At 37.6% G+C, this 17,095-nt stretch overlaps 1 protein-coding gene across 1 annotated transcript in view; it reads left to right on the top strand.

Moving 5' to 3' along the window:
* Positions 1-17,095, top strand: part of TMEM232 (transmembrane protein 232) — a 245,062-nt gene that overhangs the window by 77,999 nt on the left and 149,968 nt on the right. The window contains 1 exon segment of the mRNA XM_082377095.1: positions 14,099-14,277. Within this exon segment, the coding sequence (XP_082233221.1) occupies positions 14,099-14,277 (179 nt within the window).

The following is a 17,095-nucleotide window of genomic DNA, read 5'->3' as shown; positions in this document are numbered from 1 at the left end:
TTCAATTTTCTTAAATTTACCAAGGCTCGATTTGTGGCCCAGCATGTGATCACTCCTGGAGAATGTTCCATGTGCCCTTGAAAAGGATGTGTATTCTGCTGCTTTGGGATGGAAGACTCAGCTCCATAAATATCAGTTAGGTCAATTTGGTCTAATGTGTCATTTAAGGCCTGTATTTCCTTACTGATTTTCTGTCTGTATGATCTGTCAATCGACAAAAGTGGGGTGTTAAAGCCCCCCACTATTATAGTGTTACTGTCGATTTCTCCTTTTATGGCTGTTAGTATTTGCCTTATATATTGAGGTGCTTTATGTCAGGTGCGTATATATTTACAATTGTTATATCTTCTTGGATTGATCATTATGCAGTGTCCTTCTTTGTTCTTGTAACAGTCATATTCTTAAAGTCTATTTTTTCTGATATGAGTATTTCTACTCCAGCTTTCTTTTGATTTCCATTTGCATGGAATACCTTTCTCCATCCCCTGACTTTCAGTCTGTATGTGTCTCTAGATCTGAAGTGGGTCTCTTGTAAACAGCATATATACAGGTCTTGTTTTTGTATCCATTCAGCTAGTCTATGTCTTTTGGTTGGAGCATTTAATCCGTTTATGTTTAAGTTTGTTATCAATATGTATGTTCTTATTGCCATTTTGTTAGTTGTTTTGGATTTGTTTTTGTAGGTCTTTTTTTCTTCCCTTCCTCTTTTGTTCTCTTGTCTTCTGATTTCATGACTAACTTTATTGGTGTGTGTATCTGTTGTAGATTTTCGGTTCACTGTTACCATGAGGTTTTGATACAGCAGTCTATATATAAACATGATCATTCTAAGTTTCTGGTCTGTTAATCTCTAATGCATTTCCAGTATCCTACATTGGTACTCTCCTTGCGATTCCTGGTTTTGATATATTTGTGTGAAGATGATTTCCTACCTTTACTGTATGTTTGCCTTTATCAGTGAGCTTTTTCATTCGTAATTTTCTTGTTTCTAGTTGTGGCTTTTTCTTTCCTGCCTAGAGAAGTTTCTTTAGCATTTGTTGCAAAGCTGGTTGGGTGGTACTGAATTCTCTTAGCTTTTGCTTGTCTGTAAAGTTTTGATTTCTCCATTGAATCTGAATGAGAACCTTTCTGGATAGAGTATTCTTGGTTGTAGGTTTTTCCCTTTCATCACTCTAAATATATCATGCCACTCCGTTCTGTCCTGCAGAGGTTCTGTTGAGAAATTAGCTGGTAACCTTATGGGAATTCCCTAGTATGTTATTTGTTTCTTTGCCCTTGCTGCTTTTAATATTTTTTCTTTGTCTTTAATTTTTGCCAAGTTGATTACCATGTGTCTCAGCATGTTCCTCCTTGGGTTTATCCTGCCTGGGACTCTCTGCACTTCCTGGACTTGGGTGATTGTTTCCTTTCCCATGTTAGGGAAATTTTCAGCTATTATCTCTTCAAATATTTTCTCAGGTTTTTCTCTCTCTCTTTTCTTCTGAGACCCCTGTAATGCAAATGTTGGTGCATTTAATGTTGTCCCAGAGGTCTCTTATGCTGTCCTCATTCCTTTTCATTCTTTTTTCTTTATTCTGTTCTGTGGCAGTGATTTCCACCATTCTGTCTTCCAGCACACATATCTGTTCTTCTGCCTCAGTTACTCTGCTATTGATTCCTTCTAGTGTATTTTTCATTTCAGTTAGTGTATTGTTTATCTCTGTTTGCTTGTTCTTTAGTTCTTCTAGGTTTTTGTTAAACATTTCTTGCATCCTCTCAATCTTTGCCTCCATTCTTTTTCTGAGGTCCTGGATCATCTTCACTATTATTACTCTGAATTCTTTCTCCAGGAGATTGCCTATCTACCCTTCACTTAGTTGTTCTTGTGGCATTTTATCTTGTTCCTTCATCTGGGACATGTTCCTCTGCCATCTCATTTTGTCTGACTTTGTGATCACAGTTTCCGTTCAGCAGGCTAAAGGGTTTTAGTTCTTCTTGCTTCTGCTGTCTGCCTCCTGGTGGATGAGGCTGTCTAAGAAGCTTGTGCAGCCTTCCTGGTGGGAGAGACTGGTCCCTGCCCACTGGTGGGTGGAGCTGGGTCCCTCTGGTGGGCATGGCTGTGTTAAGGGTTGTGTTTACTGGACAGCTGTGTTCTCAGGAAGACTGTAAGTAGCCTGTCTCCTGATGAGTGGGCTGTGTTCCTGCCATGTTGGCTGTTTGTCCTGAGGTGTCCCAGCACTGGAGCCTACAGCTGTTGGGTGAGCCCAGGTCTTGATGATAAAATGATGACCTCCAGGAGGGCTCACACCAATGTATACTCCCCAGAACTACTGCCATCAGTGTCTTTTTCCCCACAGTGAGCCATAGCTTCCCCCCACCTCTGCAGGAGACCCTCCAATACTAGTAGGTAGGTCTGTCCCAGACTCTTGTGAGGTCACTGCTTCTTTCTCTGGGTCCTGGTGCACATGAGACCTTGTGTGTGCCCTCCAAGAGTGGATTTTCTGTTTCCCACAGTCCTGTGGAATTCCTGAGATCAAACCCTGCTGGCCTTCAAAGTCAGATTCTCTGAAGGCTCCTCTTCCTCCCATACCAGACCTCCAGGCTGGGGAGCCTGACATGGGGCTAAGAACTTTCACTCCTGTGGGAGAACTTCTGTGGTATAATTATTTTCCAGTTAGTGGGTCACCCACTTGATGGTATGGGATTTAATTTTATTGTTATTGCACCCCTCCTATCAAGTTGTTGTGGCTTCTCCTTTGTCTTTGGATGTAGGGTATCTGTCTTTTGGTAGGTCCCAGCATTTTTTTTTTTTTTTTTGTCAATGTTTGTTCAGCAGTTAGTTGTGTTTTTGATGTTTTCGTAAGATAAGCTCACGTCCTTCTACTTTGCCTTCCTGTCTCTGTCCTTACTTATGATCAGTATTTAAATATTATGTGTGTATTTGTGTATATAGTGATAGATATATCATTATAATTATTATAGTATAACATTCTGAAAACAAAGAGTACCCTCGAATTCCTATTTATTCTACTATACATCCAAAATATATCCCCAAATTTCCTACATATCTCTATTTTTGACTCCTGTGAAGTTCAGGAGTCCCCAAGACCACCTTCACTTCTGAAACTACTTGCGAGTTTGGGGACCCCCAGGGCAACCCTCATGTTTCATAATTTGTGGAAGAATTCACAGAACTCAGAGAAGCCATTTTACTCATGAGTGTGGTTTCTTACAGTGAAAGGATTAAAATCAGCCAAGGAAGAGGTGCATAGGGCAGAGTTCAGGAGAGTTCCAAGCAGAGAGCTATCCACTGTCCTCTCCCAGTGGAGTTGTGTGGAAAGCATTTACTTCTCCAAGAAACAATGTATGACAATTTGCATAGAGTATTGTCACCTATGGAAAGTCACTAAGCTTTGGTATCCAGAACTTTTATTGGGCTTCAGTCACATACATATGGCTGACCCCAGTCTCTGGCCCTTTCAAAGGCAAATTGATAATCACAACCCATGGCTCCCAGGTTAATAAGAACATTCTAATCTGACAGGACATTCCAAGGCATTAGAGGTGACCTCCCAGAAGCCAAGGGTATATACCATTGTACAAGTTCACTGTACAAATCTGAAGTCTATGCAATTATCACTTTTCTTATAGATTAACTACAAAAAACTAAAAATCTTCCTGTCTTCCTTATAGTCCCCTTTTCCACGAAGAAGCCAAAAAGATTTTTTAAAACATAAAATGGGTTAGTTCCTTTCTGTATTTAAATGCTCTGTTAGCTTTTTATTACACTAAGAATAAAATCCAAACTCCTTTCCATGGCTTACAAATTGGCCATGATCATTGAGAGTGTACCTCTGCGAAGGGCATGCCTACCTGATCTCATCTTGTCCCATGGACCCCTTGGTGTCTTGTACTCCATCCATTCTATCCTTTCTTCTGTTTCTCTAAACTTTCAAGCTATTCTAGGTCCATAGCCTTTGCATTTTCCATCTCTTCTGCTAGGAACACTTTTCCCCAGCTCCTTAGATGGTTAGCTTTTTTTTTTTTTTTAAATCCATCAGATTTTAGCTTGAATACTATGTCCTCATGGAGGTCTTTCTTTCACTCTGTCTGTAGTGGTTTTCTTTTCCTAGTTATTGTTGGTCACATTATCATCTTCTATTATTTTTGTAATGATATTTTTAAGTTCACTTTCTTAATATCTGTCTTTCTCCCCTAGAATTAAGTGTCCCTAGAGCAGTAACATTGTCTTTTTCTTTGGTACATAGAACAGTGGTTGGCACATAGCATTGACTCAGTAAGTATTTATTAAACAAATGGCTGGCTTACTGAATAGTTCTTCTCTTGGTTTCTTGACATTGATCTAGTTCCTCCACACTACATGGCACTTCATAAAGTTAATGTTTTAAACTACATCTTGCATTCAGGTTACCTTTCAGTGATATATTCGATTCTGTGGTGCCAAGTTATATTTGTCAAAACTGTAAAAGCTGTGTTCATTTATAATCATCCATATAAGTAGAAATATTCATATTTTATGTTCATTGAATATGTGAAATATAAGTATCTAGGCTGGCAATTAACGGCTTCCAAAGAGTTCAAACGCAAAAATAAAACATTCCTACAGAGAAAGGATCATAAAGTATTGGTTTTCAAATGGTATAATTTAATAAATTTTTAAGGTTTATTAGGAATTTTGTTTTGCTTCAGTTTTGTTATTTCCTAGCTTAGCTGCAGATGGAGACATATTTTTTTCTCAGTACATTTAAAGTAACATCTTTGATAGCTACCACAGGGTCACTCAAAGCAGAACAGAAAAGTGCCTTATGTTACAGTCTGGTCCTTGGATGAGAAGTTTCAGAGCAGGCATGCTTCTCAGCAAGTGTGTAGACATGCATATGAGAACACATTCTACTTTTTATGAAGTTGTAACACATCCCATCTGTCTTTATAAGAATTTTTTTCCTTCATTAACTGTCAGTCAATTGGATGTAATAGATTCTCCCTAAAAATATCTGTAAGCAACACTTCACTGTAGTTTAAATCAACAGGTGAACAGCTTTCTTTTTTTTTTTTTTAATCAGTCATCAATTTTATACACATCACTGTACACATGTCAATCCTAATCGCCCAATTCAGCACACCACCATCCCCACCCAACCGCAGTTTTCCACCCTTGGTGTCCATACGTTTGTTCTCTACATCTGTGTCTCAACTTCTGCCCTGCAAACCGGTTCATCTGTACCATTCTTCTAGGTTCCACATACATGTGTTAATATACGATATTTGTTTTTCTCTTTCTGACTTACTTCACTCCGTATGACAGTCTCTAGATCCATCCACGTCTCAACAAATGACTCAATTTCATTCCTTTTTATGACTGAGTAATATTCCATTGTATATATGTACCACAACTTCTTTATCCATTCGACTGTCGATGGGCATTTAGGTTGCTTCCATGACCTAGCTGTTGTAAATAGTGCTGCAATGAACATTGGGGTGCATGTCTCTTTTGGAATTACGGTTTTCTCTGGGTATATGCTCAGTAGTGGGATTGCTGGGTCATATGGTAAATCTATTTTTAGTTTTTTAAGGAACCTCCATACTGTTCTCCATAGTGGCTGTATCAATTTACATTCCCACCAACAGTGCAAGAGGGCTCCCTTTTCTCCACACCCTCTCCAGCATTTGTTGTTTGTAGATTTTCTGATGATGCCCATTCTAACTGGTGTGAGGAGATACCTCATGGTAGTTTTGATTTGCATTTCTCTAATAATTAGTGATGTTGAGCATCTTTTCATGTGCTTCTTGGCCATCTTTATGTCTTCTTTGGAGAAATGTCTGTTTAGGTCTTCTGCCCATTTTTGGATTGGGGTGTTTGTTTCTTTAATATTGAGCTGAATGATCTGTTTATATATTTTAGAGATTAATCCTTTGTCCGTTGATTCATTTGCAAATATTTTCTCCCATTCTGAGGGTTGTCTTTTGGTCTTGTTTATGGTTTCCTTTGCTGTGCAAAAGCTTTGAAGTTTCATTAGGTCCCGTTTGTTTATTTTTGTTTTTATTTCCATTACTCTAGAAGGTGGGTCAAAAAAGATCTTGCTGTGATTTATGCCAAAGAGTGTTTTTCCTATGTTTTCCTCGAAGAGTTTTATAGTGTCCGGTCTTACATTTAGGTCTCGAATCCATTTTTAGTTTATTTTTGTGTATGGTGTTAGGGAGTATTCTAATTTCATTCTTTTACATGTAGCTGTCCAGTTTTCCCAGCAACACTTATTGAAGACACTGTCTTTTCTCAATTGTATATCTTTGCCTCCTTTGTCCTAGATTAGTTGACCATAGGTGCGTGGGTTTATCTCTGGGCTTTCTATCTTGTTCCATTGATCTATGTTTCTGTTTTTGTGCCAGTACCATATTGTCTTGATTACCGTAGCTTTGTAGTATAGTCTGAAGTCAGGGAGTCTGATTCCTCCAGCTCCGTTTTTTTCCCTCAAGACTGCTTTGGCTATTCGGGGTCTTTTGTGTCTCCATACAAATTTTAAGATGATTTGTTCTAGTTCTGTAAAAAATGTCATTGGTAATTTGATAGGGATTGCACTGAATCTGTAGATTGCTTTGGGTAGTATAGTCATTTTCACAATGTTGATTCTTCCAATCCAAGAACATGGTATATCTCTCCGTCTGTTGGTATCATCTTTAATTTCTTTCATCACTGTCTTATAGTTTTCTGCATACAGGTCTTTTGTCTCCCTAGGTAGGTTTATTCCTAGGTATTTTATTCTTTTTGTTGCAATGGTAAATGGGAGTGTTTCCATAATTTCTCTTTCAGATTTTTCGTCATTAGTGTATAGGAATGCAAGAGATTTCTGTGCATTAATTTTGTATCCTGCAACTTTACCAAATTCATTGATTAGCTCTAATAGTTTTCTGGTGGCAGTTTTAGGATTCTCTATGTATAGTATCATGTCATCTGCAAATACTGACACTTTTACTTCTTCTTTTCCAATTTGCATTCCTTTTATTTCTTTTTCTTCTCTGATTGCCGTGTCTAGGACTTCCAAAACTATGTTGAATAATAGTGGTGAGAGTGGACATCCTTGTCTCGTTCCTGATCTTAGAGGAAATGCTTTCAGTTTTTCACCGTTGACAATGATGTTTGCTGTGGGTTTGTCGTATATGGCCTTTATTATGTTGAGGTAGGTTCCCTCTATGCCCACTTTCTGGAGAGTTTTCGTCATAAATCGGTGTTGAATTTTGTCAAAAGCTTTTTCTGCATCTATTGAGATGATCATATGGTTTTTTATTCTTCAATTTGTTAATATGGTGTATCACATTTATTAATTTGCGTATATTGAAGAATCCTTGAATCCCTGAGATAAATCCCACTTGATCGTGGTGTTTGATCCTTTTAATGTGTTGTTGGATTCTGTTTGCTAGTATTTTGTTGAGGATTTTTGCATCTATATTCATCAGTGATATTGGTCTGTAATTTTCTTTTTTTTGTAGTATCTTTGTCTGGTGTTGGTATAAGGGTTATGGTGGCCTCATAGAATGAGTTTGGGAGTGTTCCTTCCTCTGCAATTTTTTGGAAGAGTTTGAGAAGCATGGGTGTTAGCTCTTCTCTAAATGTTTGATAGAATTCACCTGTGAAGCCATCTGGTCCTGGACTTTTGTTTGTTGGAAGATTTTTAATCACAGTTTCAATTTCATTACTTGTGATTGGTCTGTTCGTACTTTCTATGTCTTCCTGGTTCAGTCCTGGAAGGATGTACTTTTCTAAGAATTTGTCCATTTCTTCCAGGTTGTCCATTTTATAGGCACAGAGTTGCTTGTAGTAGTCTCCTATGATGCTTTGTATTTCTATGCTGTCTGTTGTAACTTCTCCTTTTTCATTTCTAATTTTATTGATTTGAGTCCTCTCCCTCTTTTTCTTGATGAGTCTGGCTAATGGCTTATCAATTTTGTTTATCTTCTCAAAGAACCAGCTTTTAGTTTTATTGATCTTTGCTATTGTTTTCTTTGTTTCTATTTCATTTCTTTCTGCTCTGATCTTTATGATTTCTTTCCTTCTGCTAACTTTGGGTTTTGTTTGTTCTTCTTTCTCTAGTTCCTTTAAGTGTAAGGTTAGATTGTTTACTTGAGATTTTTCTTGTTTCTTTAGGTAGGCTTGAATAGCTATAAGCTTTCCTCTTAGAACTGCTTTTGCTGCATCCCACAGGTTTTGGATCGTCGTGTTTTCATTGTCATTTGTCTCTAGGTATTTTTTGATTTCCTCTTGGATTTCTTCAGTGATCTCTTGGTTATTTAGTAACGTATTGTTTAGCCTCCATGTGTTTGTGTTTTTAATGTGTTTTTCCCTGTAATTCATTTCTAATCTCATAGCGTTGTGGTCAGAAAAGATGCTTGATATGATTTCAATTTTCTTAAATTTACTGAGGCTAGATTTGTGAACCACGATGTGATCTATCCTGGAGAATGTTCCGTGCGCACTTGAGAAGAAAGTGTCATCTGCTGTTTTTGGATGGAATGTCCTATAAATATCAATTAAATCTATCTGGTCTATATTGTCATTTAAAGCTTCTGTTTCCTTATTTATTTTCATTTTGGATGATCTGTCCATTGGTGTAAGTGAGGTGTTAAAGTCCCCCACTCTTTTTGTGTTACTGTCGATTTCCTCTTTTATAGCTGTTAGCAGTTGCCTTATGTATTGAAGTGCTCCTATGTTGGGTGCATATATATTTATAATTGTTATATCTTCTTCTCGGATTGATCCCTTGATCATTATGTAGTGTCCTTCCTTGTCTCTTGTAACATTCTTTATTTTAAAATCTATTTTATCTGATATGAGTATAGCTACTCCAGCTTTCTTTTGATTTCCATTTGCATGGAATATCTTTTTCCATCCCCTCACTTTCAGTCTGTATGTGTCCCTAGGTCTGAAGTGGGTCTCTTGTAGACAGCATATATATGGGTCTTGTTTTTGTATACAGTCAACAAGCCTGTGTCTTTTGATTGGAGCATTTAATCCATTCATGTTTAAGGTAATTATCGATATGTGTGTTCCTATGACCATTTTCTTAATTGTTTTGGGTTTGTTTTTTTAGGTCCTTTACTTCTCTTGTGTTTCCCACTTAGAGAAGTTCCTTTAGCATTTGTTGTAGAACTGGTTTGGTGGTGCTGAATTCTCTTAGCTTTTGCTTGCCTGTAAAGCTTTTGATTTCTCCATCAGATCTGAATCAGATCCTTGCCGGGTAGAGTAATCTTGGTTGTAGTTTCTTCCCTTTCATCACTTTAAGTATATCATGCCACTCCCTTCTGGCTTGTAGAGTTTCTGCTGAGAAATCAGCTGTTAACCTTCTGGGAGTTCCCTTGTATGTTATTTGTCATTTTTCCCTTGCTGCTTTCAATAATTTTTCTTTGTCTTTAATTTTTGCCAATTTGATTACTATGTGCCTTGGAGTGTTTCTCCTTGGGTTTATCCTGTATGGGACTCTGCGCTTCCTGGACTTGGGTGGCTGTTTTGTTTCCCATGTTAGGGAAGTTTTCGACTATAATGTCTTCAAATATTTTCTCTGGTCCTTTCTCTCTCTCTTCTCCTTCTGGGACCTCTATAATGCGAATGTTGTTGCGTTTAATGTTGTCCCAGGGGGTCTCTTATGCTGTCTTCATTTCTTTTCATTCTTTTTTCTTTATTCTGTTCTGCAGCAGTGAATTCTATCATTCTGTCTTCCAAGTCACTTATCCGTTCTTCTGCCTCAGTTATTCTGCTATTGATTCCTTCTAGTGTAGTTTTCATTTCAGTTATTGTATTGTTCATCTCTGTTTGTTCTTTAATCCTTCTAGGTCTTTGTTAAACATTTCTTGCATCTTCTTGATCTTTGCCTCCATTCTTATTCTGAGGTCCTGGATCATCTTCACTATCATTATTCTGAATTCTTTTTCTGGAAGGTTGCCTATCTCCACTTCATTTAGTTGTTTTTCTGGGGTTTTATCTTGTTCCTTCATCTGGTATATAGCCCTCTGCCTTTTCATCCTGTCTATCTTTCTGTAAATGTGGTTTTTTTTCTACAGGCTGCAGCATTGTAGTTTTTCTTACTTCTGCTGTCTGCTCTGTGGTGGTTGAGGCTATCTAAGAGGCTTGATGGGAGGCTCTGGTGGTGGGTAGAGCTGACTGTTGCTGTGGTGGTCAGAGCTCAGTAAAACTTTATTCCACTTGACTGTTGATGGGTGGGGCTGGGTTCCCTCCCTGTTTGTTGTTTTGCCTGAGGTAACCCAACGCTGGAGCCTACCTGGGCTTTTGGTGGGGCTAATGACAGACTCTGGGAAGGCTCACGCCAAGGAGTTCTTCCCAGAACTTCTGCTGCCAGTGTCCTTGTCCCCACAGTGAAACAGAGCCACCCACCACCTCTGCAGGAGACCTTCCAACACTAGCAGGTAGGTCTGGTTCAGTGTCCCCCAGGGTCACTGCTCCTTCCCCTGGGTCCCGATGCGCACACTACTTTGTGTGTGCCCTCCAAGAGTGGAGTCTCTGTTTCCCCCAGTCCTGTCGAAGTCCTGCAATCAATTCCCTCTAGGCTTCAAGGTCGATGATTCTCTATGAATTCCTCCTCCCATTGCCGGACATCCAGGTTGGGAAGCCTGACGTGGGGCTCAGAACCTTCACTCCAGTGGGTGGACTTCTGTGGTATAAGTGTTCGCCAGTCTGTGAGTCACCCACCCACCAGTTATGGGATTTGATTTTACTCTGATTGCGCCCCTCCTACCGTCTCATTGTGGCTTCTCCTTTGTCTTTGGATGTGAGGTATCTTTTTTGGTGAGTTCCAGTGTCTTCCTGTTGATGATTGTCCAGCAGCTAGTTGTGATTCTGGTGTTCTCGCAAGAGGGAGTGTGAGCACCAGCTTTCTTTTAAAGTCATCAATGGCATTTAAAAATTGAGTTTTGAGAACACAGTTATCAGAATATATTTTATGGTTTCATGACTGGTCTACTGGTCTTGTGTATTCTAAAAACAAACCATATTCAGTTCAGTGATTGCAGGGTTCTAAAATATTGTTCCTCAAAAAACAATCATTTAAAATATATGAAGGAAAGTAATTTGTATGTACTTTTGTCAATCATTCTTTTTAATGTAAAGAGTTGGGTGTTTAGAAATAAATTAGAAGTAAATTTATAAATGGGTTAAAAACTACAGTATATTTTATTTATCATACTGTTCAAAAACTGCTTTTGTATTTCTGAGGTTTGCAATTCCAGAAATATTCATTAAAAACTCATAGTTGTTTCTCTACTCATATTGAGTTCAGGCCTTATTTTTCTGCTAATGACTCACAAATCCATAATTTCAGTTCTGCTATTTTACTTGAATTATAGCTGTTTTTACAACAAGCTGAATATCAGATTCCCCTTACCCATCATCATACCATATTTATTTATCTCCTTTCTCCCCAAACTGGCTTTTCTATATAATCTCATTTCTGCAATTGATTTCATTATTGTTTCATTTTCCTGAGCTTGAACATGCACTTGTCCTTTTCACTTCACTCTGTCTTCCTCCTCCATAGCAAAGAAGTCTTGTGAAATCTACTCAACAATGTTTTAGCTTTGTCCTTTACTCTCCAATCTCCTGCTGCTCATCACAGTAAAGCCCTGGATTACCTCATAAAACTCCCATATTGGTTTCCCAGTTTCTTGCTTGAATAGACATAACATTTCATTGAGCAGATATAATATTACTCTTTTGCTCAAATATCTACCAGTTAATCTGACCTTATTTATCTTTAGTTATTTTACCTTATGCATTTGTAATATGAACTCTCCACCTTAGCTCCATTTGATATCCTCCCTATCCTCCTCTCTTCTTACAGCTCCCTCTCTGCTGGGGGTAAACGGGCCTGTTACCGGGGAGCCTGAGTGGGGATGGTTCCTTTGGGTCCCTGAGCAGATGGGAGCACCTCTAGGACTGTGGTGGGGCAGGGCTGGAGCCTGGTCACAGGACCACTGCTGTGTCTGCAGGTCTCAGGTCTGTTACCAGGGGTACAAATGCATTTGGCTCCCCCCCAGGTTCCTGAGCATTCTCCGGCTAGGTCCATGGGTGGGTTCCTAGGTATGCAGAACTGCCTCTGGACCGTGGTAGAGTGAGGCTGGAACCAGGTCACAGTGCTTCAGGGTCCACAGTCGGGTCCTCAGTCAGTGGGCCTGTTACTCAGGGCACAACAGGCATGGGTCCTCCCGAGTCCTTTGGTGGATGGGACTGGTGGCAGGACCATGGACAAGCAGAGCAGGAGCTAAGTTCATGGGGGGACAGGGGTGCTACTAGGTCCACAGCTGGACCACTGTTGAAAGGCCAGCCACCTGAGTCCAGCCTGCCTTCTTGAAGTGGTCTTCCTGAGTCTTGGCTTCCATTGGTGTTTTACAACCTATTACCTGGGTTCCAAGGTCTCCCAAAAGGCAGTTTTGTTCATGGATGTCTGCCAAGTTGTTGTTACTGTGAGAGGATGAAGGCTGGGGACTTCCTAGTCCACCATCTTGCTGACGTCACTTCCTATATATAATTTCAACTATTGCAATACACCGATTTTTACTGGTAAAATTTTTATGAGGGGAAATTTATATTTTCAGAAGAATTTGCTGCTTAACTGTAGCCTCATATTTGCAGCTTTTACTTTAAGTATCAACTTTAGTTAGAAAGAGTGGAAGCTGGACACACGCCTTCCTTCTCCCATTTCTAAGCTGTGTACATTCTCTCCTGCATCCTCCTTCCACCTTCTAGTCTATCTTCCTTTCCTATGAATGGAATAGAGGGCAGGATTGGAAGGAAAAGTACTTGTCTGAATTGGAGAGGCTGTGCTTCATGGGATAACATTATCCCAGCCTTCACCTGCCTCTCTCACTCATCAGCAGTGTGTTGCTAGGGAAATTTCTAACCAAGTTGAAGCTCTTATGTTCCCTTCTATTACTCTAAGTATGATATAGTCTTCATAGCAGGATTGTAGTGAGGAGTAACTAGAATATGGGCACATCGTAGGTACTTCCAAGTATTCTAGTTATCGTAACAATGATAATTATTATTAGCCTGGATTATTAAATCCAGATTGAATTAGGAAAAGTTGAAGATTGTGACTTTTCAGATTGTGCTTATAACTTTGTTCAAGAGGGGCATTGATGAATTCAGTGTCACACTAGCTCTCACCAGGATACCCTCCATCTTCCTTTCTGAACCTTCTCTTCCTCTTGCTCCTCTTACTTGCTTCACATATATTCAGTACCCTCATGTTGCTCTTTAGCTAACTTAAGCTCATATACCCTTTGAGACCTGCATTAATTTATTTATCCCATCACTAACTAAATGAGAATTCTTGTTTCTTGAATAGTATTGCATAGCAATATATCATCTAGTAAGAAATACTTAAGATAAAGAGTAAAGAGAAACTTCTTCCTCTTTCCTGTAGGGGAGATGCATATTTTGAAAGTGGAACTTGATAACTTATTTAAATTGCTAATTGGTATATAATTTTTAGAAGGACAAGTGTATTAGACTTTAAAAAAAAACCTCTCTGAATTCATTACTCCCTTTCCCCTATTTCATTTGATTTATTTCTCTATTATTTAAAAAAATCTTCCAGCTTATAATTATATCAGTAATTTTTGTCTGCTTTTACATTATTTTCAAAGCTTTCTTCTTGGTTCAAATGCCATATTTCATAGCACTTGATCATTTTTATAACAGCCAGTGATTTTCTCCTGTTTCTTTGATTTATTGTAAAAATTCACCATGGTGGTCTAAGTGTTCATACTTCCTTGAATAAATTCCTCTTTACTTGAATTCCAAAAATGTGTTTATAGTACATAGTTCACAGTTTACCTTTTTAACTTTTAAATTTATTAGGTATAATATTAGTTAGGTGCAGTTCATCTTCTCATAGCGTTAGAAGTTTTTAAACGATCTGTGAGATCTTTTAAAATTAAAGGAGTAAAAGTAGTGAATGGTAAAAAGAAAATTCCAAAGTTCAGAATTTCAAACTTTAAAGCATTAATAAAATCAAATTTCTTCTTTTTCACGCAACCATACCTTAATAAGATGAATAAAATATCTTCCTAAAGAACCTTTCTTTTTAAACAGGTGATCAAGTAAAATGGACTGGATACTATGGCTTAGTGTATAACCTGCTGAAAATGTCATGGGAACTTCGAGGAGATAAGGAGCAGGATGGACTTAGAAACAAAATATGGCAAATGTTACAGAAAACAAAGGATCATGAGAAAGATGGGCGAATCTGTAATGCAGTAAATATTGCCCAGGTAAGATAAAACACTGGCCATCAACTGGTACGTCTGTCACCAGGACATATTTGTCCTTTTGTCCTTTGTCTCTAAGGAAAAAGGAATATTCATATTCAGTGAGTATCAGTGATTCACTGTTGAGAACATGATTTTTAAAAGTTAATACCGACCTATTTTTTAGTTAAAGATAAGAGGGTTGACAATCTTCTGATTAAGCAGCTTGAAGAAAGGAGTTGATTTGGGGGAAGACTAATTGTTCTGCTTTGAGCTTGTGCCTTAGAGAGACATCTCTAAGTAGGCTGCCTGTGTGGTCCAATTTGCCGAGGTTAGCCTGGGTCTATGCCTAATTTTCCAGCTTTCTTGTTAGTAGTGAACTAATTCACTCTTAATAGTGTCTCAATTTGGATAATAAATTATTTAATGAACTTATTTAGAAGTTTTTCTTTCCAGCATTAGACAATATAACTTGCAAATCTGGACTCACTAAATCTAGTGTCTTTTTCGTTAAAGTTAAAAATGTATTTTACAAATTCTTGGTTTTTCTAGCTCTGTTTGAATATATATATATTCACATTTAAAGGAAATCATTATGAAATTAGCTATCCATTCTTCATAAAATGCAAATATTATTTTCCAGTGATTCTTTATCCATGTGGTATCCTATGATATTTCAAAACTCCATCAAATAGTTTTTTTTTCTCTTTGTGTCTTATTTTGAGCCAGGTTAATTTGTTATCCTAAAGTACAATTTTTTCTGTCCCTGAAAGTTTCTGGTTCTTTCTAGCTTGCACAGATGCAGTTATCCTAACATTCTTTTTTTTTTTTTAATGTTTATTTCTTTTATTTATTTATTTTATTTTATTTTTTGGGTTGGATCCGGATCTTAGTTGAGGCACATGAGATCTTTCGTTGCGGCACACGGGCTCTCCGTTGTGGTGTGCAGGCTTCTCTCTAGTTGTGGCACACGGGCTCCAGAGCGTGTGGGCTGTGTAGTTTGCAGCATGTGGGCTCTCTAGTTGCGGTGCGTGGGCTCAGTAGTTGTGGCATGTGGGCTTAGTTGCCCCGCAGCATGTGGGATCTTAGTTCCCCGACCAGGGATCGAACCCTCGTCCTCTGCTTTGGAAGGCGGATTCTTAACCACTGGACCACCAGGGAAGTCCCCTAACACTGTTAATATACTGTTTTCCAATAATAATTCAGATGTGAATTAATGTTAAGAAGAAAAGCAAAAATGATTCACTCTGCTTAATTGATTGTCCAGGCTTATGGGTGGGCCATTATTGCAACACAAAATATCTACACTCTAGATCCTTAGTAGAAAACAAAACCTTAAACTCTTTGTTTTTGAACCATAAGTCTGATTTGGAGTAACGATCTTTATGGAGGACTATCTGAAAACATGCAGTCCATCCTTTTCTCTAGATTTCTAATATTTTTTTCATGGAAAAAGACAATCAGATTGCTGCCCACTTCAACTACAGTGTTTTGGATTTCATGGACTTGCTTTCATGCAACTTGCTTCAGCTTTGTCCTTGGTTTTGGTGAGAAGCACAGAAAAAAAAAAAAAAAAAAGAAAAACAAAGAAAATTATTGTACCTATTATCATGGTGACCACTATATCACCCAGTATCCTCTTCACTGGGTTTTAGGAAATAAATCCTTCTTAGTTTCATGTGCTCTCTGAACATTATTATTGATTTTGTATAAATGGCTTGCTGGAGCTTAAAAAATGAGAGTCAAATTTTTGACCAGTTTCTGAGAGAAATAAAGGGTGATTAGTTCATCTCACCCAGTCTTATTTTTTTTTCTGTTTCCATGATTCTTTCCATTATTTGTTATTATTTATGTTATTATCTGCTTTTGTATCTATTTTTATATGCCACTTCGTATCTCAAACGGATTAGACTGCAACTAAATAAGCTAACTCAAATTTGTCATTTCTATAATTAGAATTCTATTTATATGCCTGTTTTCAAGGCCAATCATTAGGTATAAGATAGCTTCTTTCTTCAAAAATTTTAGTAAATATCTGTAGATAATTACATTTGAAATTCATAAGTCAGTTAATCAGACATAGTAAATATTTTTTAGATGCTAGATCCAAGTGAAGACCTTATTACTCAAGCAGTCAGCACTGAAAATAAAGGAATAAACAAAAGCTTAACTAGTAGATGTGCTAATTAGTTTTCAGTGCTTAGTGAGGCTTCCAAGAGATGCTTTCATTCATTTTAAATAGTAAATGTGTGGGGAAGGCAAGTTATCTTCAGAGAAAAATCTAAATTAGAAATTTCTAAAAGCAGTTATATTAATTTATGCATAGTACATATTTAACATAAAAATAAGTTTAATTTGCATTAAGTAGATTAAAAGATATAACTTATTATAAACGTGGTTTATATAAAGTTTAGCTAGAGAGAGACACATTTGGATTATTAAACAATATAAATAATATAATCTAAATGTAAATAAATGATAAATTATAAAGTATCTAGTTGGTAAAATATCACTTAATTTAGTTTGATTCTCTTATTTAATATTAAGATACTATGAGTATGTAAAGTGAGAAATTATATAAAATTTTCACCAAAAACAGTAAAAAATATGAAGCAAATGTGAGTACTTACTAAATCTTTTTTGCCCTAGTGAATTCTATGGAAGAAGCAAGGATGTCCAAAAAATAACCTTTACACAATAAATTTTACTGTTTCATCCAGAAGACCTATTCTTCAGAAAGATAGGGAACAACACAAATGGAATATTATATATGTAGCTGGCCCCATGAAAGTTCATGGCACAAAATGGGAGTTCAGATAAATGTTTGCTCTCTAACTTTTTT

Source organism: Balaenoptera borealis (genome assembly GCF_965194805.1).
Source record: "Balaenoptera borealis genome assembly, chromosome: 2".
Classification (NCBI taxonomy): Eukaryota; Metazoa; Chordata; class Mammalia; order Artiodactyla; family Balaenopteridae; genus Balaenoptera; species Balaenoptera borealis.
This window is presented reverse-complemented; position numbering and strand designations above follow the sequence as displayed.